Source organism: Symphalangus syndactylus, chromosome X (genome assembly GCF_028878055.3).
Source record: "Symphalangus syndactylus isolate Jambi chromosome X, NHGRI_mSymSyn1-v2.1_pri, whole genome shotgun sequence".
Classification (NCBI taxonomy): Eukaryota; Metazoa; Chordata; class Mammalia; order Primates; family Hylobatidae; genus Symphalangus; species Symphalangus syndactylus.
The window spans coordinates 78,614,686-78,636,245 of record NC_072447.2 but is presented as its reverse complement, the minus strand read 5'-3'; the positions used below and the strand labels follow the sequence as shown (position 1 = coordinate 78,636,245).

At 40.1% G+C, this 21,560-nt stretch overlaps 1 protein-coding gene across 2 annotated transcripts in view; it reads left to right on the top strand.

Moving 5' to 3' along the window:
- TEX11 (testis expressed 11) overlaps nt 1-21,560 on the top strand; it is a 399,429-nt gene that overhangs the window by 24,129 nt on the left and 353,740 nt on the right. For both annotated transcript variants that reach the window (XM_055266828.1, XM_055266827.2), the window contains 2 exons: nt 10,838-10,959; nt 18,128-18,212. In XM_055266828.1, the coding sequence (XP_055122803.1) occupies nt 10,838-10,959; nt 18,128-18,212 (207 nt within the window). The remainder of the gene's footprint in view (nt 1-10,837; nt 10,960-18,127; nt 18,213-21,560) is intronic.

Below are 21,560 nucleotides of genomic sequence, written 5' to 3'. Positions count from 1 at the left end.
TGTCTTCTGTGTCGATCACACTGGGAGCTGCAGACCAGAGCTGTTTCTATTCGGCCATCTTGGAATGGAATCCTGAATTAACCTCTTTATCAGTATATAATGACCTTTGTTTCTTTTTAGTTTTTTTCATGAAATCTGTTTTTTCTGACATAAGTATCGGTACTCCTGCTCTTTTTTGGTTTCCATTGGCATGGAATATCTTTCCATCCCTTTATTTTCAGTCTGTGTGTGTCTTTATATGTGAAGTGTGTTTCTTGTAGGCAAGGGATCAATGGGTTTTGTTTTCTCAATTTAGCCACTCTATGTCTTTTGATTTGAGAGGTTAGTCCATTTACATTAAATGTTATTATTGATAAGTAAGAACTTACTCATGCCATTTTGTTATTTATTTTCTGGTTGTTTTGTGGTCTTCTCTTCCTTCTTTCCTTCCTGTCTTCCTTTAGTGAAGGTGATTTTCTCTGGTGACATGATTTAGTTTCTTGCTTTTTATTTTTTGTGTGTTCATTGTATATTTTTAGGTTTGTAGTTACCACGAGTCTTGCAAATACTATCTTATAACCCATTATTTTAACCTGATGACAACTTAGCACTCTGCATAAACAAACAAACAGGGAAAAAGAAAACTAATAAAAATCTTATGCCTTAACTTCATCCTCCTGCTTTTTAACTTTTTTGTTGTTTTTATTTATATCTTATTGTACTATTTCTGGAAAAGTTGTAGTTATTATTTTTCATTGGTTCATTGTTTATTCATTCTACTTAGAGTAGTTTACACACCACAGCTACAGTGTTATAATAATTGTGTTGTAACAGTGTTACTTTTTTTTTGTACTTACTATTACCAGTGAGGTTTGTACCTTCAGATAATTTTTTTTTTTTTGAGATGGAGTCTCACTTTTGTCGCCCAGGCTGGAGTGCAATGGTGCAGACTCGGCTCACTGCAACCACTGCCTCCTGGGTTCAAGCAATTCTCCTGCCTCACCCTCCCAAGTAGCTGGGATTACAGACGTCTGCCACCACTCCCGGCTAATTTTTGTACTTTTTAGTAGAGACGGGGTTTCACCATGTTGGCCAGGCTCGTCTCAAACTCCTGAGCTCAGGTGATCCACCCACCTTGACCTCCCAAAGTGCTGGGATTATAGGGATGAGCCACTGCGCCTGGCCCAGATTATTTTTTATTGCTCATTATTATTATAAGAGAGGATCAAAATCCTCTCTTTAGCATTTCTTGTAAGGCAGGTCTGGTGTTGATGAAATCTCTCAGCTTTTGTTTGTATGGGAAAGTCTTTCTCCTTCATGTTTGAAGGATATTTTCACTGGATATACTATTCTAGGGTAAAAGTTTTTTTCCCTCAGCACTTGAAATATGTCATGCCAGTCTCTCCTGGCCTATAAGGTTTCCACTGAAAAGTCTGCTGCCAGACATATTGGAGCTCCATTGCATGTGATTTGTTTCTTTTCTTTTGCTGCTTTTAGGATCTTTTCTTTATCCTTGAGCTTTGGGGGTTTGATTATTATTACATGCCTTAAGGTGGCCTTCTTGGATTAAATCTACTTGGTGTTCTATAACCTTTTTGTACTTGGATATTGATATCTTTCTCTAGGTTTGGGAAGTTCTCTGTTATCCCTTTGAATAAACTTTCTATCCCTATGTCTTTCTCTTCCTCGTCTTTAAGACCAGTAACTCTTAGCTTTGCTCTTTTGTGGCTATTTTCTAGATCCTGCAGGTGTGCTTCATTGTTTTTTATTCTTTTTTCTTTTGTCTCCTCTGACTGTGTATTTTCAAATAGCCTGTCTTCAAGCTCACTAAATCTTTCTTTTGCTTGATCAATTTTATTATTAAAGGACTCTGATGCCTTCTTCAGTATGCCAGTTGCATTTTTAGTTCAGAATTTCTATTTGATTAATTTAAATTATTTCAATCTCTTTGCTAAATTTAGCTGATAGAATTCTAAATTCCTTCTCTGTGTTATATTGAATTTCTTTGAGTTTCCTCAACACAGCTATTTTGAATTATCTCTCTGAAAGGTCACATGTCTCTGTTTCTCCAGGTTGGTCCCTAGTGCCTTATTTAGTTCATTTGGTGAGGTCATGTTTTCCTGGATGGTGTTGATGCTAGTAGATGTTCTTTGGTGTCTGGGCATTGAAGAGTTAGGTCTTTATTGTAGTCTTTACTGTCTGGGCTTATTTGTACCTGTCCTTCTTTGGAAGGCTTTCCAGATTTATGAAAAGACTTTGGTGTTGTGATCTAAGCTGTATCTGCTTTAGGGGGCACCCCAAGTACAGTAATGCTTTGTTTCTTGCAGACTCATAGAGGTACCACCTTGGTGGCCTTCCATAAGATCCAGAAACATTCTCTAGATTACCCAGCAGAGGCTTTTCTCTCTCTTACTTTCTCCCAGAGTCTCTCTCTCTCTGTGCTGAAAGCCTGGATCTGGGGGAGGGGTGACAGAAGCATCCCCATGGCCACCACTGCCGAGACTGTACTGGGTCAAACCTGAAGCCAGCACAGTACTGGGTCTCCCCCAGGGTCCGCTGTAACCACCTTTGTAACCAAGGCCCGCTGCTACCACGTTTGTTCACTCAAGGCCCTAGAGCTCTACAATCAGCAGGTGGTGAAGCCAGCCAGCCTTTTGTCTTTGTCTTAAGGGTATGGAGTTCTCCCAGGCCCTGGGTGGGTCCAGAGATGCTGTCTGGGAGCCAGGACCTGGAGATGGAAACCTTAAACATCTACCTGGTGCACTAATCTACTGTGGTTGAGCTGGTGTTGAAACCCCCAGACAAAATCCTTCCCACTCTTCCCTCCTTTTTTCCCAGGCAAAGGAGTCTATCCCTTTGCCCACCACTACAGGCCCATGGGGACTAATGCCAGGCTACTGCTGATGTTTACTTAAGGACCAAGGGCTCTGCAGTCAGCTTCTGGTGAATCTTCCAGGCCTGGGTCTCATCTTTCAGGATAGTGGGCTCTTCTCTGACCCAGGTTAGGTCCAGAGATGGTGTCCAAGAGCCAAGGACTGGAATCCTGGACCCCAAGAGCCTGCTTGGTGTTTTTCCCTACCGTGGCCAAGGTGGCACTTAAGCTCAAGACTTACTCCTCTGTCCGCTTTTCTTAAGCAGAAGGGGTCTCTCCCTGTAGCCACCACAGCTGTGAATGCACTGCCTCGAAGGGAAGGATACAGACTTGGTAGGATTCATCACCTGCTAACTAAAGAGCCCTTGGGCCCTGAATAACCATCAGTGATAACCAGGGAGTACATACCCACTGTGGGCCTTGCTGCTGTGAGCCTTGGGTGAGACTCTGAGATGTGTTGGCTTCAGGTGTGAACCACCGCATTCACAGCTATCCTTTAGTCTCTAAAGTTTAGTGTTCTGAATGTGACTAGATAGGTTTCCTCACCAGAATCAAGTTGGAAATTCCTTTGTGATTAGCATGATATTGTCAGCTTTTGCCTCCCTCCACCCCCAGCCAATTGCCTTCCAAAACTTAACATTGCTTTATCTTCTGATGAGCTCAGTTTGTAGGTTTAGGTTTGCTCTATTCTCTGAGCCTGTTATATCCAAAGGAAGAAAGAATAGTAGCATTGTAGATAGGGAAGGTGTTGGTTTGGATTAAGTTATACTGGCCATCAGATTTGAGCTTTAACATACTAGGGGCATATTCTAGGCACCTGTTTAGCTTTGGAGTTGTATCATTTCTTTTTTTATTGTGGTAAGAACGTTTAATATGAGATTTGCTATCTGCAAAATTTTAAGTATACATTATTGACTGTAAGTATAGTATTGTATAGCAGATCTGTAGTGCTTATTCACCTTGCTTGACTGAAACTTTATGCCCGTTGCTTAGTAACTCCCCATTACCCCTTTCCCCCAGCCCTTGGAAACCACCATTTTACTCTTTGGTTCTATGAATGTGACTATTTTAGGTATTTCATGTAAGTGGAACCATGCAATATTTGTCTTGTGACTAGCTTATTTCACTTAGTATAATGTCCTCAAGGTTCATCCATATTGTCACATATTACGGAATTTCCTTCTTTTTGAAGACTAAATGGCATTTTATTGTATGTATATACCACATTTTCTTTATCCATTCATTTGCTGGTGGACATTTGCATCATTTCCACATCCTGGCTATTGTGAATAGTGCTACAGTGAACATGGGAGTGCTAATATCTCTTCAAGACCCTGATTTCAATTCATGTGGATGAATACCCAGAAGTGTAATTGCTGTATCATATGCGAGTTGTATTTTTAATTTTTTGAAGAACCTTCATACTGTGTTCCATAGCAGCTGCACCATTTTGCCATCCTACCAACAGTGTACAAGAGTTCCAATTTCTCTACATCCTCACCAACACTTATTTTCTTTCTTTCTTTTCTTTCTTTCTTTCTTTCTTTCTTTCTTTCTTTCTTTCTTTCTTTCTTTCTTCCTTCCTTCCTTCCTTCCTTCCTTCCTTCCTTCCTTCCTTCCTTCTTCCTTCCTTCCTTCCTTCCTTCCTTCCTTCCTTCCTTCCTTCCTTTTCTTTCTTTCTTTTTTTGTGGCAGTGTCTCACTCTTACCCAGGATGGAGTGTAGTGGCTCAATCTTGGCTCACTGCAACCTCTGTCTTCCAGGTTCGAGCAATTCTCTTGCTTCAGCCTCCCAAATACCTGGCACTACAGGTGGCGCCACCATGCCCAGCTAATTTTTGTATTTTTAGTAGAGACGGGGTTTCACCATGTTGCTCAGGCTGGTCTCGAACTCCTGACCTCAAGTGATCCACCTGCCCCGGCCTCCCAATGTGCTGGGATTACAGGCATAAGCCACTGCACCCGGCCTTATTTTCTATTTTTTGATAGTGGTTATCTTAATGAATGTGAGGTGATATATCATTGTAATTTTAAATTTTAGTTTGCATTTCCTTGATGATTAGTGATGTTGAGATTTTTTCCATATACCTATTGGCCATTTGTATATCTTCTTGGAGAAATTTTTGGTACTTTAAAATATTTTCTATCTCTGTTGAAATTCTCTTTGTTCATGCATTGTTCTCTTGACCTCAGTGAGCATCTTCATGAGAGTTGTTTTAATTCTCTGTCAGGTAAATTATATAACTCTATTTATTAAGGTTGGTTTATGGAGATTATCTTGTTCCTTTGTTTGGAACATCTTTGCCTGGTTCTTCATTTTCCTTGACCCACTGTTGGTGCCTGTGTTAAGGCACCTCTCTCATTCTTCATGGGCTTGTCTTGTACAGGAGAAAGGCCCCACCAATTAGCCTTGCCAGAGATTCTGGGGGCCTCTACCACCTCTTTCTCTCCCCAGAGAGAAGCTGGAAGCTGTGGTTTTTGTCTGCTTGTTCTGGGCTGAGCCAGAGTGGAGAGCCATGGCATGTACCAGCTCAAGCCACTGTCTCCCATTCTCCCCTGAGCAGCTAGAGTTTGCCGGACCCATCTGAGCCTCAAAACTAGAGAGATATATGCAAGTTCTTTTGGCAGCCCTGGAGAAGTTGGGGCACTAGAGGCACAGATCAACTCTTTTCCCTCCCCACCAGGAAGCAGAGAGCTGGAGCTTTTCATCTGTGGAGGTGTATCATTTCTGCTTGTCATGATTTTCATGAGGTTAGCCTGCCCTGCATCCATCCCTAGTTACTCTCCAGGAGCAGGACACTGCTCAGCGCTACAATACACTGCTGTGAATAGATCTGTTGGAACTATGGTACACACAGTTCCATCTGACTTCTGCTTTATGACTCGCTGCTTGGATTCTCTTGTACCATATCCAATTTGTCATTTGGGACTTCCTGGAACATTATATAGGAAAAATTATTATCTTTGTGACCGTGGATAGAAATTACGATTTACAATGTAATTTTAGTCTATGACTAAACCTGTTTGCCTGATTTTGCCAGACCCTTTTGACACTGTTTTGGATATTTTGGCTGTCCTCATTCAAACCAACCTCTGCAGTTTGAATAGTTTTCTTTAGCCCACAATCAGAGCTATAGTGTAGCGCTCTGAATGCTTTTGGCTCATTTCTTTCCTCTCTGCTGTTTTTCAGTTGTCTGAGTGTCCTAGCTTGTCACTTGTTCCAGATCCTTCCTGATAGAACCAGTACAGTGGAAAGTACAGGATTTCAAATCAGAAAGCCTGAATTCAAGTCCTAGCTTACTACTTTCTATTTTATCACCATCAAGAAGTCACTTTATCCAGCAAAAAGGCCTGATTTTTAAAAAGTCACTTCATTTTGTTAAAACTTAGTTTCCACATCTTATGAAATAAAAATATCTTCCTTACAGAATAGATTGAAGATTAAATGAGAATGCATATGAAAAAGCTTTGAGACTGGAAAGCAATATGCAAATGTTAATTTTATTGTCATTTCTGATTCTTTTCTCACTAAAGAAGTTGCATATAATTATTGTGACTTGGAGTAAAATCTAGAATTGATTTTGGCAGGTCTTTGAGCTGCTTTGGCTTTTGAATGACTGGTTGAGTTGATGGAGGTCACAGGGAAAGACTTGGCAGGACAGTTGATAGATTTTTGCATGTTGTAACAGAAGCTCCCTTCCTCAAGGACAGGGAAAATGTTTATTTTCTATTATACAGTACCTAGAATGTTATCTACTTAATCAGAATTAATTGATACAGATTAACGTGGCTGCCTCAATCGAGTGACCCCCCCCCAGTTTTAACTAGGATGCATCTCATTTAAATTAAATGGACTGAAATCATGTTGTAAATCACAATTTCTTTCTGTAGCCAGGAAGATAATTTAATAATTTTTTTCAAAACGTACAATCTTGCTTGATAAAACCTTAATACGGTTTGCTGTCTTCTCATCTCAGGAATAGACTGTATTTTGTATTTGAGACAGTCTCTGCCGCTCAGGCTGGAGTGCAGTGGTGTGATCACAGCTCACTGTAGCTTCAACCTCCCAGGCTCAAGCGATCCTCCCACCTCAACCACCCGAGTAGCTGGGACCGCAGGTGTGGGCTACCATGCCTGGCTAATTTTATTTATTTATTTGTAAAGATGGGGTCTGCCTATATTGCCCAGGGTAGTCTCGAACTCCTGGGCTCAAGCAATCCCCTTGCCTTGGCCTCCCAAATTGCTGGGATTACAAGCGTGAGACACTTTGCCCAGCCGTAGACTGCATTTATAGAAGTTCTTTTCTTTTTTTTTTTTTTTTTTTTTTGAGACGGAGTCTCGCTCTGTCGCCCAGGCTGGAGTGCAGTGGCGCAATCTCGGCTCACTGCAAGCTCCGCCTCCCGGGGTCACGCCATTCTCCTGCCTCAGCCTCCTGAGTAGCTGGGACTACAGGCGCCCGCCACCACGCCCGGCTAATTTTTTTTTGTATTTTTAGTAAAGACGGGGTTTCACCGTGGTCTCGATCTCCTGACCTCGTGATCCGCCCGCCTCGGCCTCCCAAAGTGCTGGGATTACAAGCGTGAGCCACCGCGCCCGGCCTTATAGAAGTTCTTTTCATTGGGTGCAGTGGCACACACCTGTAATGCCAGCTACTTGGATGGGAGGATCACTTAAGCCCAAGAGTTTGAGGCCAGGCTGGGCAACATAGCAAGACCCTGTCTCAAAACAAAAACAAAAACAAAAACAAATTGAATTTCTTTTCTGAGCTTCTCCCAGATGCAAATCTCTTCTTTATAGTGTAACTCTCAACCTTTCAGCTATGTGATCTCTATCACTTACCCAGCTTTGCTGACTGCATTTTATCCTTAAAGGACTGCAATGCTGTCATTGCCTCAGCTGGTGTCGGTGAAGTTGCTCAGCTGAATAACACTGAAAATATGTTTTGAAAGGACCAGAATTATTTAGACAAAAATGAGTTAATAAAACATTAACCACTTAAGAGAACATTCACAGATCAAAATATATGTCTTCATAGTCTCATAAACTATGTAACCAGAAACTATTATTGGTATTCTACAATAACATCTTAGGATTTTTTTTTTTTTTTTGAGAGACAAGGTCTTGCTCTGTCGCCCAGCTGGAGTGCTGTGGCATGATCATAGCTTAACTGCAGCTCATAGCTTAACTGCAGCTTCCACCTCCTGGGCTGGAGTGATCCTCTCACCTCAGCCACCGAGTAGCTGGAACTACAGGTGTGAGCCACCACACCCAGCTAATTTTTAAGTTTTCTGTGGAGATGAAGTCTCACTGTGTTCCCCAGGCTGGTCTCAAACTCCTGAGCTCAAGCAATCTACCTGCCTGAGCCTCCCAAACTGTTAGGATTACAGGCATGAGCCACCACGGCTGGCCAGGATGTTTTTTTTAAAACGTATATTGGTGGCATGTGCTTGTAGTCCCAGCTACTCAAGAGGCTGAGGCAGGAGAATTGCTTGAACCTGGGAGGCGGAGATTGCAGTGAGCCAAGATCGGCCACTGTACTTCAGCCTAGGTGACAGAGTGAGACTCTTGTCTTAAAAACAAAACAAAACAAACAAACAAAAGTTTATATTGGGGTTTTGTTTTCTTCTCAAAAATGTTTTTAAAAATCTGTTTTTTAAACAATATTTGTATTTTTAAAAACATCAATTAAAAAATCTCCCTGATTCTGTTACCAATATTTTGAGTAAGGGCTATATAAATATATGCCCCTCAGCCCAATACTTACCTAATCTTAGAGGAGTCAAGATATTTAACATCAGTATTTCCATTAAACAACTTATGAGAGAAAGAAAGATAGAGGGTTTTTTTTTCTTTTTTCTTTTTTCTTTTTTCTTTTTTTTTTTTTTGAGATGGAGTCTTGTTCTGTTGCCCAGGCTGGAGTGCAGTGGCCGATCTTGGCTCGCCGCAACTTCTGCCTCCTGGGTTCAAGCGATTCTCCTGTCTCACCTTCTGGAGTAGCTGGGACTGCAGGTACACGCCACCGTGCCTGGCTAATTTTTGTATTTTTATTTTCATATATATTTTTTCACCTAAAGTATTTAAAATGTGTGAATTTTAAATATTTTTTAATTTGCTTTGTGAAGTCTTTGTTTGAATCTGTAGTCTTATGTTTAGCTAGAATTTTAATTTTTAATTTTTATGTTTATGCGTCCATAGTAGGTGTATATATTTACGGGATACGTGAGATATTTTGATACAGACATACAATGTGTAATAATCACGTCGGGTAAATAGGATATCCATCACTTCAAGCATATGTTTAACTGAAATTTTTGTAGCTGATTTATTTTTTATTGTAGCAAGGTAAAAGTTCTGTTTATTTTAGCAGCTTAAAAATCTTTTAGAAGGTGCTTTTATAGTACTGGTATGAATATTAATAACATTTTTGCTAATTTGAGGCTCAGGAATGTTGCAAGAAATTAGAACTATGTAGCTTATGGACATTTCTGTCACATGAGTTTGCAAAAAACCTCAATTCTGATAACATGAAGGGCATAATTGTGATTCTACATCATGCTTATTGTTTAGTTTTAGTTTTTTTTGTTTTTTTGAGACACAGTCTTGCTCTGCTGCCCAGGCTGGAATTCAGTGTCACGATCTGAGTTAACTACAACCTCAACCTCCCAGGCTCAAGCAATTCTTATGCCTCAGCCACCCCAGTAGCTGGGATTACAGGCAGGCACACCACGCATAGCTAATTTTTGTGTTTTTTAATTTTTATTTATTTATTTATTATTATTATTATTATACCTTAAGTTTTAGGGTACACGTGCACAATGTGCAGGTTTGTTACATATGTATCCATGTGCCATGTTGGTGTGCTGCACCCATTAACTCGTCATTTAGCATTAGGTATATCTCCTAATGCTGTCCCTCCCCCCTCCCCCCACCCCGCATAGCTAATTTTTGTATTTTTAATAGAGATGGGGTTTTGCCATGTTGACCAGGCTGGTCTCGAATTCCTGGCCTGAAGTGATCCACCTGCCTCAGCCTCCCAATGTGCTGGGATTACAAGCATGAGCCACTGCACCTGGCCTAGTTTTAGTTTTAGTTTTTTTTTTTTTAGATGGTGTCTTGCTATGTTGCCCAGCCTGTTTCAAGGATCCCTGGGCTCAAGGGATCCTCCTGCCACAGCCTCCTGAGTAGTTGGCACTACAGGCATGGAACATCGTACCCAGCTAATGCTTGGGTTTGAACGAATTCCATGGCCTAGTATGTGGAGTCTGGAGCTCAGACCATTTAGAAAATGGTGACATCATTTGTGCAGATTCAATAGCTGGTTAATGTTGCTAATTGAGCATGTCATTTTTTTCTCGCAAAGTAAGTTCAAGACTTCAGAGCCAGCAGTTAGCTATGTCTGTCTAATGCTTGAAAATATTAATAAGTTTTTCAGTTTTACAGGGCACATATCCAGATCTTCTTTCAGAATTTCTACATTTTCTAGTTTTGAAGACATTGTTAAGTTCAGTTTTGTAGGGTTTTTTTGTTTGTTTTAGAGAAAGGGTCTCACTCTGTAGTCCATGCTGGATGGAGTACAGTGGCAGGATCATAGCTCACTGTAGCCTTGAACTCCTGGACTCAAGTGATCCTCCCACCTCAGCCTTTGGACTAGCTAGGACTAAAGACGTGTGCCACCATGCTTGGCCTGTTTTGTACTTTTAATATTACCTAACAACATTACTATTTGTGAAGTCAATGCATTTTACTTTCTGAGAACGAGTAATGATTAAGTTATAAACAAGTGACTCCCAAAAAATGCAAATTTTATTTGAAAATTATACTCTAGCTTAGAGAAACTTTAAATCTCCAGTTTGGTTTTACTCTAAGGATCAAGTTCCTTCATGCTGTATTCATTTGGCCAATGATTTAGGCATAGGTTTAAAAATGATTTGCTACATTTAGCCAATGGTAATAGTTCACAGCACATTTATCATCCATTGTTGTTTCAGAAGTTGTTGAAAAGCTGGTTACAAATGATAATTCACCTAACATACCAGAGGCAATTGATAGACTCTTCAGCGACATAGCAAATATCAACAGGGAGTCTATGGCTGAAATAACAGACACTCAGGTTAGTATAAAAATAATTCTGTTTATGATAAGTTTTGATGATTCTTCATTTTAACCAATGTATTATATAGGTAAAAAAGTAGTCTTCATGCTTAACCATCGCTAAACATATAAAAATCTATTTTTGGATGTTCACACCTAATTTAGGGGGAAAAATTTTAGAAACCAATGGGAAAATATGTGCTCAAGTTTAATATTTATTATTTATTTATTAGTAATGTTATTTATTATTAATATTTATTAACCTCTCCAGGCTTCAGTTTTCTCATCTGATAAATGATAATAGTAATACCCACCTCCAAGTGTTGTTGTGAATAGTAAACAAAATAACATATATACGGTCCTGGGCACATACTAGTTCTCTTTTCCTTCCCTTTGCGGCAAAGTAGTGGAGCCACCCAGTAGTGGAGAACTCAGTTGATTATAAGCCTTCAGAAGTGCTTTTTTTGGGGGTAATTTTCTAATGTTTAAATGAAGGTCTGTTACTTACTTAATATGGAAGTTGTCTTGAGGCTTGAAACACTTTTGAGAACATTTACCTTGGGCAAATACTTCCATTTTGGTGACTACTTATATGGAAAGGTGAGAAGAAAGTTTATTGTAAATCTCTCTTCCTCTTTATATATATATATGTATCTATATATGTATATATGTGTTTATGTATATATAAATACCTTTATTTAGATATAATTTACATACCATGCAATTCACCCATTTCAAGTATACAATTCAATAGTTTTTAGTATTTCACAGAGTTGTTGTGCACCTATCACCACAGTTTGTTAATTTTAGAATATTTTCATCACCTCAAAAAGAAACCTCACACCCATTCACAAACACTCTCCATTTCCTCCCATCCTCTTCCCTCCCTCACCCTCAGCCCTAGGCAAACACTAATCTACTTTTGGTCTCTATGGTTTTGCCTAATGAGGACATTTTATATAAATAGAATCATACAATGTGTGGTTTACTGACTGCTTTCACTTAGCAAGATGTTTTCAAAGCTCATCCATATTGTTGCATGTGTTTGTACTTCATACATTTTTATGACTGAATAATATCCCATTGTATGGATATACCATATTTTGTTTGTCCATTCATCTATTCATGAATATTTTCATTGTTTCCACCTTTTGGCTGTTATGAATAATGCTGCTATAAATACTCATGTACAGATTTTTATGTTTTCATTTTTCTTAGGTTTGTACCTAAGAATGAAATTGCTGGGCCGGGCGCGGTGGCTCACGCTTGTAATCCCAGCACTTTGGGAGGCCGAGGCGGGTGGATCACGAGGTCAGGAGATCGAGACCACGGTGAAACCCCGTCTCTACTAAAAATACAAAAAATTAGCCAGGCATGGTGGCGGGCGCCTGTAGTCCCAGCTACTTGGAGAGGCTGAGGCAGGAGAATGGCGTGAACCCGGGAGGCGGAGCTTGCAGTGAGCCAAGATCGCACCACTGCACTCCAGCCTGGGCGACAGAGTGAGACTCCGTCTCAAAAAAAAAAAAAAAAAAAAAAAAAAAAAGAAATTGCTGGGCCATGTGTTAACTCTAAACTTTTTTTTTTTTTTACTTTTTTACTTTTTTTAAATTTCAAGTTCTAGAGTACATGTGCACAATGGGCAGGTTTGTTACATATGTATACTTGTGTCATGTTGGTTTGCTGCTGCCAGATTGTTTTCCAAAGTGGCTGCACCATTTTACATTCCCACTAGCAATATAAGAGGGATCCAGTTAGCTGGGCTCAGTGGCTCACGCCTGTAATCCCACCACTTTGGGAGGCCGAGGCGGGCAGATCACGAGGTCAGGAGATCAAGACCATCCTGGCTAACATGGTGAAACCCCGTCTCTACTAAAAATACAAAAATTAGCCAGGCGTGGTGGCAGGCACCTGTAGTCCCAGCTACTTGGGAGGCTGAGGCAGGAGAATGGCGTGAACCTGGGAGGCGGAGCTTGCAGTGAGCTGAGATTGCACCACTGCGCTCCAGCCTGGGTGACAGAGCAAGACTCCGTCTCAAAAAAAAAAAAAAAAAAAAAGAAGGATAGAGGGATCCAGTTTTTCCACCTCCTTGCTGACATTTGTCATTATTTGTCTTTTTGATTATAGTCATTCTAGTGGGTATGAAGTGTTATCTCATTGTGTTTTTTATTGTGGTAAAATACACATAACATAAAATTTACCATCTTAACTATCTTTAGGTGTATAGTTCCCTTGTGTTAAGTATGTTCACATTGTGCAGCTGTTATCCAGAGCCCTTTTCATCTTGCAAAACTGAAAGTCTACACCCATTAAGCAACTCCCCCTTGCCCTCTGAAATTCTTATGAATTTTGGGATCAGCTTGTCAACCACCATTCTACTTTCCATCTCTATAAATTTGACTACTCTCGGTACTTCATGTAAGTGGAATCATGTAATAATTGTCTTTTTGTGGCTGGTTTATTTCTCTTAGTATAATGTCTTCAAGTTTCATCCATGTTGCAGCATGTGTCAGAATTTCCTTCCTTTTTAAGACTGAATAATCCATTGTATGTGTATACCACATTTTGTTTATCCATTCATTTGTTGATGGACACTTGGGTTGCATCTACCTTTTGCCTATTGTGAATAATGTTGCTATGAGCATTGGTATGGAAATTTCTGTTCAAGTCCCTGCATTTAATTCTTTTGGATATATACCCAGAATTGGAATTGCTGTATCATATGGCAATTCTGTTTTTAATTTTTTGAGGAACCACTGTACTGTTTTCCATAGCAACTATACCATTTTACATTTCTATTAATAGTGAACAAGGGTACCAGTTTCTTCACATTATCACCAATACTTGTTGTTCTGTTTTTTTTTATTGACAGTAGTCATCCTAGTGACTGTGAGGTGGTATCTCAGTTTTATTTATTTATTTTTATTTTTATTTTTAAGACAGTCACACTCTGTTGCCCAGGCTGGAGTGCAGTGTCAGGATCTCAGCTCACTGCAACCTCTGCCTCCTGGTTTGAAGCAGTTCTCGTGCCTCAGCCACTCAAGTAGCTGGGATTACAGGCAGGCGCCACCACACCTGGCTAATTTTTGTGTTTTTAGTAGAGACATGTTTTTGCCATGTTGGCCAGGCTGGTCTCGAACTCCTGGCCTCAAGAGATCCACCCACCTCGGCCTCCCAAAGTGCTGGGATTACAGGTATGAGCCACCATGCCTGGTGGTAAATCTCTTTTTAGATCATAACCTCTTACTATACTTAGCTGTTAGTGAAAACAAATTATAAGATTCCAAGAGTTTGTGTTTGTTTGTTTGTTTGTTTGTTTTCTGAGACAGTGTCTTGGTCTGGAGTGCAATTGCATGATCTCAGCTCACTGCATCCTCGACCTCCTGGGCTCAAGTGATCCCCTCAGCCCTCCAAGTAGCTGGGACTGCAGGCATGTGCCACCATGCCCAGCTAATTTTTTGTATTTTTCATGGAGATGGGGTTTCTCCATGTTGCACAGGCTAGTCTCGAACTCCTGAGCTCAAGCAATCTGCCCTCTTTGGCCTCCCAGTGTGAGAATTACAGGCACGAGCCATAAGAGTCTGGTCTTATTTTTGAAGAAGATCTGCTTGGTTTTGGAAATGCCTTGAATTTATTTTCTTTCTGGAAAGTCTAATCTTCATATTATTTACTTCTGTTTGCAGCATGTATTTACCATGCTTATCATTATACATTTACGTAAACCTAGGGCAAAACCTGCCACATCTTAGGTGCTTAATACATATGTGTTGAATAAATATGTTTTGTGATTATGAAGTATTTACAATCATAGTTTATCTTATCCTTTCTAACACAATATGAGAAAATACAAGAATTTATTTAAAATCATAAAGTAGCATAACTTTACAGAAAGTTTAAAAAAATAGATACAAAATCACATGCAAACACACCACTTCAATATAATTACTATTATTTTAATGTATTTTCTTTAATAGTTTTACTGTTTAAATATTATTTAGCTATAATTATACTGTACATGTAGTATTTCTGGCATCATAAAAGGCAATTTTCTCTGTTTTCCCAACATTTTAAAATAAACATTTTCAAACAGAAAAGTTGAAAGAATATTACACTGGACACCTATGTAACAGCCACTTACATTCTACAGTTATAAACATTTTACCATATTTGCTTTTTCACATATACATTTGTCCATCAACTCATCTTATTTTTTGGGTGCATTTTAAAGTGAGTTGCTGACAACAGTACATTTCCCCCCAAATGTTTTAGTGTGCATATCATTAACTAGAATCCAATATTTTATTGAAGTTCTTTTTTGAGGTAAGATTTGCATATATACAACTTTCTGTACATACAGTTTTGTATCTTTCCTTCTTTCCTTTTTCACTAGACATGTAATAAATATTTTCCCTTGTTAAAAACATAGTTTTCGCTGGGTGCGGTGGCTCACACTTGTAATCCCAGCACTTTGGGAGGCCGAGGCGGGCGGATCACGAGGTCAGGAGATCGAGATCACGGTGAAACCCTGTCTCTACTAAAAATACAAAAAAATTAGCCGGGCGTGGTGGCGGGCGCCTGTAGTCCCAGCTACTCGGAGAGGCTGAGGCAGGAGAATGGCGTGAACCCGGGAGGCAGAGCTTGCAGTGAGCCGAGATCGCGCCACTGCACTCCAGCCTGGGTGACAGAGCGAGACTCCGTCTCAAAAAAAAAACAACAAAAAAAAATAGTTTTCATAACCACTATTTTATTTTATTTTTGTTTTTATTTTTATTTTTTTTGAGACACAGTCTCGCTCTGTCGCCCAGGCTGGAGTGCAGTGGCATGATCTTGGCTCACTGCAACCTCCACCTCTCAGGTTTAAATGATTCTTCTGCCTCAGCCTCCCGAGTAGCTGAGACTACAGGTGTGCACCACCACGCCTGGCTATTTTTTTTTTTTTTTGTATTCTTAGTAGAGACAGGGTTTCACCACGTTGGCCAGGCTGGTCTCGAACTCGACCTCAAGTGATCCACCTGCCTCAGCCTCCCAGAGTGCTGAGATTACAGGCATGAGTCACCATGTCTGGCCATGACCACTATTTTAAATGGATGAATACTATTCCATCAAGGAAGCTTATCATAATTCACCTATTTCTTTATTATTGGATATTTATATTGCTTCTCATATTGTTCCTTATTTTTCACTATTATAAATAATGATATGAAGAACACTATTAAGTGCAAAGATTATCCCTCCCACACATTTTCGTCTATTTCTTAGGATAAAGTCTCAAAAGTGCAACTATTGGGACAAAAGATATGAATTTAGTTTATTTATTTACTTATTTATTTATTTTTATTGAGACAGAGTCTCACTCTGTCTTGCCCAGGCTGGAGGGCAGTGGCATGATCTTGGCTCACTGCAACCTCCGCCTCCTGGGGTCAAGTGATTCTCATGCCTCAGCCTCCTGAGTAGCTGGGATTACAGGCGCCTGCCACCACGCACGACTAATTTTTGTATTTTTTAGTAGAGATGGGGTTTGACCATGTTGGCCAGGCTGGTCTCTAACACCTGACCTCAGGCAATCTGACAGCCTAGGCCTCCCAAAGTGCTGGGATTACAGGGGTGAGCCACCGCACCTGGGCGAACATTTTTATATATTGCCAAATTGCTTTCCAAAATGCCAAAACAGGTAGCTTCTTTAAGCTATTTAGTCTGGATGTTCATTTCCCATCATAATATGTCAAATCATTTGTTCTTCTGGGTAATTTGGAGTGCAGTATTAACTCCATGTGTTTTTAGTGATACAAATGAAATAATACTTAGTATGAAAGTCAGCCGGGTGTGGTGGCTTATGCCTGTAATCCCAGCACTTTGGGAGGTTGAGGCGGGTGGATCACCTGAGGTCGGGAGTTCGAGACCAGTCTGGCCAACATGGTGAAACCCCATCTCAACTAAAAATACAAAAATTAGCCAGGCATTATGGCGGGTGCCTGTAATCCCAGCTACTTGGGAGGCTGAGGTGGGAGAATCACTTGAACCCGGGAGGTGGTGGTTGCAGTGAGCCGAGATCACGCCATTGCACTCCAGCTTGGACAACAAAGTGAGACTCTGTCTCAAAAAGAAAAAGTCATCATTTGATCAACTGTGGCATTGAGGATACTATGTGATGGAGATGGACATGATAATTAGCCCCAGAATAATAAGTGAAATGACAACCATGCTGCATTAGGCTGTTTGCATTGCTATAAAGGAAATACCTGAGGCTGGGTAATTGATAAGGAAAAGAAGTTTATTTGGCTCATGGTTCTGCAGATCGTATAAGAAGCATGGCACTGGCATCTGCTTCCGGTGAGGGCCTCTGGAAGTTTCCAATCATGTTGGAAGGGAAAAGGGAGCAGGCATCACATGATGAGAGAGGAGGAAAGAGAAAGGAGGAGGTACCAGGCTCTTTTTTAAGAATCAGATCTTGCAGTAACTAATAGACTGAGAACTCACTCATTACTGTGAGGACAGCACCAAGACAATGAGGGATCCACCCCCGTGACCCAAGTACCTCCCATCAGCCCCACCTCCAACATTGGGGATCAAATTTTGATATGAGATTCCCAGGGGAAAAATATCCAAACTATATCACATGTTAGATAAATCATCTGTTTAAACTGAAGCTCATCAGAAAAATGTGAAATGCTAAGTGAGAAAAGTGGCATGGAAGAAAAGACTTAAAACTAACATACATTTTGTACCACTGCTGTGCATAAATTGGGTTAAAAAAAGAACTAAAACAATTAAAGAATAAATGATACAAAGTAATATAATTAATTGCCAAATTGTATACAACTTAATGACTATATGAATTCAAAGAAGAAAGAACAACATAGACTGTAATGGTTGCTGAAAGCTTCATTTATGTTGTTGGTGAGACTGAAATGGATTTGAGTTACATAAAAACAAAGGGAGGAGGTATATCAGGTGAAGCCAATAGTATGAATAAAGACGCATTGATGGGATTAAACAAGTTGTGTTCAGGAAATAGATAATTACTCTAACAGTGGGTAAGTTTTTGGGGGGAGAGGTAGAATGGGACTAGATTATGGAGGGCCTGGAAATGACCCACAATAGTTACATAAGCATACAACATTCAAGAATGAAAATACCGTTGGAGGTGGCCAGTATTTTAACTAGCTAAGGAAATGTTTCTCTTTGACCAGATTGAAGAAATGGCAGTAAACCTATGGAACTGGGCACTTACCATAGGAGGAGGTTGGCCTGTAAATGAAGAGCAGAAAATTAGATGTACGTATACATATTGTGACACGTATTATGAGGAGTGTTCTTTTTATTTTATTTTATTTTTTTATTATACTTTAGGTTTTAGGGTACATGTGCACAATGTGCAGGTTTGTTACATATGTATCCATGTGCCATGTTGTTTTGCTGCACCCATTAACTCGTCATTTAGCATTAGGTATATCTCCTAATGCTGTCCCTCCCCCCTCCCCCCACCCCACAACAGTCCCCGGAGTGTGATGTTCCCCTTCCTGTGTCCATGTGTTCTCATTGTTCAATTCCCACCTATGAGTGAGAACATGCGGTGTTTGAGGAGTGTTCTTACTATATATTGGGTAGTGTTCCTGCAGTTTAGATAATGTTTTGACCAGTTCTTAGATAGAGATTTGTTAAAAGACAAATGAAACAAGCCAGGAACACTGGTTTCTCAAGCAAATGGCCTCCCTCAGTTTTATGATTTTTTTTCAGAGGTTAGCTCCTTATTAACAAACGTTTAAAGATATCACTGCAAGAAATAGTCAGGAGGTGAACAACAAAGATGATTAAAAGATGGGACAGTGAGAACTTAAAGAAATGTTAAAGGACATGGATTATTTCTCATGGAGATGATCAAAATCTTCAGGGTTCTGAAGGACCATTAAATAGTAGTTTCCCCTCTATTAATAATAGAATAAGTGTTGCCATATGACATATTCAGATTTTAAAAAGTATAAAGAATAGTTTCCTCAGGAGGTGGATTGATAAACATTGGAATGAGTTACTGAGAAACTATAGAAATGATTTCTACCTGTGAGAGCAAACAACAAAAACAAAAAACCAAAAATCTCAAACTAAACTCATCTTCTTGGATGCTTTGAATGTGATCCACTGTCTGGCAATGTTCTAGTGCTTTAGCTAAATGGGCAAAGTCTAGTGTGCTGACAGTTAGTGATTTTCAACAGGCATAGTGACAGCAAATGCATTTATGGGAAGTATATTGCCAATTATAAAGGATACATTGAAGTAACAAACCAAAGGGTGAACCTCTGGACTGCTTGACATTGTAAAGACAAATGACTTTTGTCTGTATGCAACAAATATAATTTACTACTAACTATTTCTTTGTGAATATGAACAAAACTGTATACAACTTCCATGTAGATACAGGGTAATTGTTCTTAATATAATCAATAATATACTTACTCATGAGTCCACTCTGTTAGCATGTTTAGAGAACAGTTCTAGCTCTTTAACTCTTAGATAAATTGATATCATTGCTCCCAGGAGCCTTAGATCCTATAGTTGTGGGGAGGTAACAGCTAGGAATTTATCAGTGGAAGAAACTTAGTACACAGGTGAACCGTGTGATATTAAAGTTCTTAACTCCTACCATTCTGCATATGAAGAGATATTGCTTCAGCTGTTTACTGCTTATCAAATAGGGATATGGTAGATGAAGTGGCTATCGCAGCCTCTTCCCATGTACTGTCTCATTTCTTTTTTTCTTTTTTTGTTTTTAAGGGACGGCAAGGGGTGAGGGCAGAACCACACAGTGTTGATGGGGTTAGGGCCAGGGAGATGAGAGAGCTAGGGAAGAGAAAAGAGACTGTTAAAAAAAAGGGCGGGGAGCTGTAAGAGGAAAAATACTAAATGGGTAAGGAAAGTGGGGAAAGTGGAGAAAAAAGGGGGAAGCAAGGAGAGGAGAAAGGCAAGAGAGGAGAGAAGAAGAGGGAGAAGCAAGAGAGGAGAGAAGAAGAGGGAGAAGCAAGAGATAAGAGAAGAAAAGGGAAGGATAAGAGAGGGGACAAGAGACAGTGAAGAAGAGAGTCCCATGTACTGTCTCATTTCACGTAGCAGTTCTTAATCAGATATTTGGGTGCTTGTTATGTGTATCATATTTTTTTTTGATACAGTGGAGAATAGATTGTTAGTGCAGGAAGCCTCCAAATTAAAATAATTTTATTTCAAAAATATGTTTATTGGAATATATTTTGTTTCCTTAAAAACAAATTTAGTGTGCCTGGATTATGTGCTATGTGATGAAATAAGTCATGAAGATTTATAAGCTATAATTCTTTATTATTTGGAGGAATTATGGAACAATGAACAGGAAAGTCAGAAGTAGATGAATGACTTGTAAGTTTTAGTTTTAGACCTGTTGCATTTGAGATGACAATAAGGTTGGAGATGTGAGACTAGAGCTTATGAGAAAGGTCAGGACTCAGCCTATAGATTTGGCAATGATTTACACAGAGGTGGTAGTTGAAGACAGAAGACTAGTTGAGTTGTTTGAGGAAAAAAATAAAGAGCAGTGGTTCTTAAATATTGGTGTAAATCAGAATCAGGCTGGTAGCGGTGGCTCATGCCTGTAATCCCAGCACTTTGGGAGGCCTAGGTGAGTGGATCACCTGAGATCAGGCGTTCAAGACCAGCCTGGCCAACATAGTGAAACCCCGTCTCTACTAAAAATACAAAAATTAGCCGGGCATGGTGGTGTGTGCCTGTAATCCCAGCTACTTGGGAGGCTGAAGCAGAAGAATCACTTGAACCCTGGAGGCGGAGGTTGCAGTGAGCCAAAATCACACCGTTGCCCTCCATCCTGGGTGACAAGAGCAAAACTCCATCCCTTCCCCTCCCCCCAAAAAATCAGAATCACCTGTGAAGCCTGTGAAAAATACAGATGCCCAGGCCCTTCCATTGGTGGTTTTGATTCATTTATGTTCAGGATGAAATCTGGGCATGTCTATAATTTGAGAAAAATGTCTCAGGAATTCTCATGCACACTAAAGTTTAAGAATCAGTGGTACTGAGAGAAGAACAAAGTAGTGAGATTTTAACTCTGAAACTACCAGCTTCAAAGTTAAAATAAAAAGAATAAGGATAGATGACCAAAAGGAACAGTCAAACAATTCTACAGGAGATTGGCCAGGTGCGGTGGCTCACGCCTGTAATCCCAGCACTTTGGGAGGCTGAGGCGGGCGGATCACAAGGTCAGGAGATCGAGACCATCCTGGCTAACACAGTGAAACTCCATCTCTACTAAAAATACGAAAAAGTAGCCAGGCGTGGTGGTGGGCTCCTGTGGTCCCAGCTGCTCAGGAGGCCGAGGCAGGAGAATGGCGTGAACCCAGGAGGTGGAGCTTGCAGTGAGCCGAGATCGCACCACTGCACTCCAGCCTGGGCAACAGAGCGAGACTCCCTCTCAAAAAAAAAAAAATTCTACAGGAGATTTATTAGTCATTTATTGAGTGCATTCTCCATATAGGGTTCTTGTACCATGTTATGGTACATAGTAAATGAAAGGGAAAAGGTAAGATACCAGAACAAAGATACCAATCCTAAATTATCCTTGAGGATTTCGGAAGGAATAGTTTA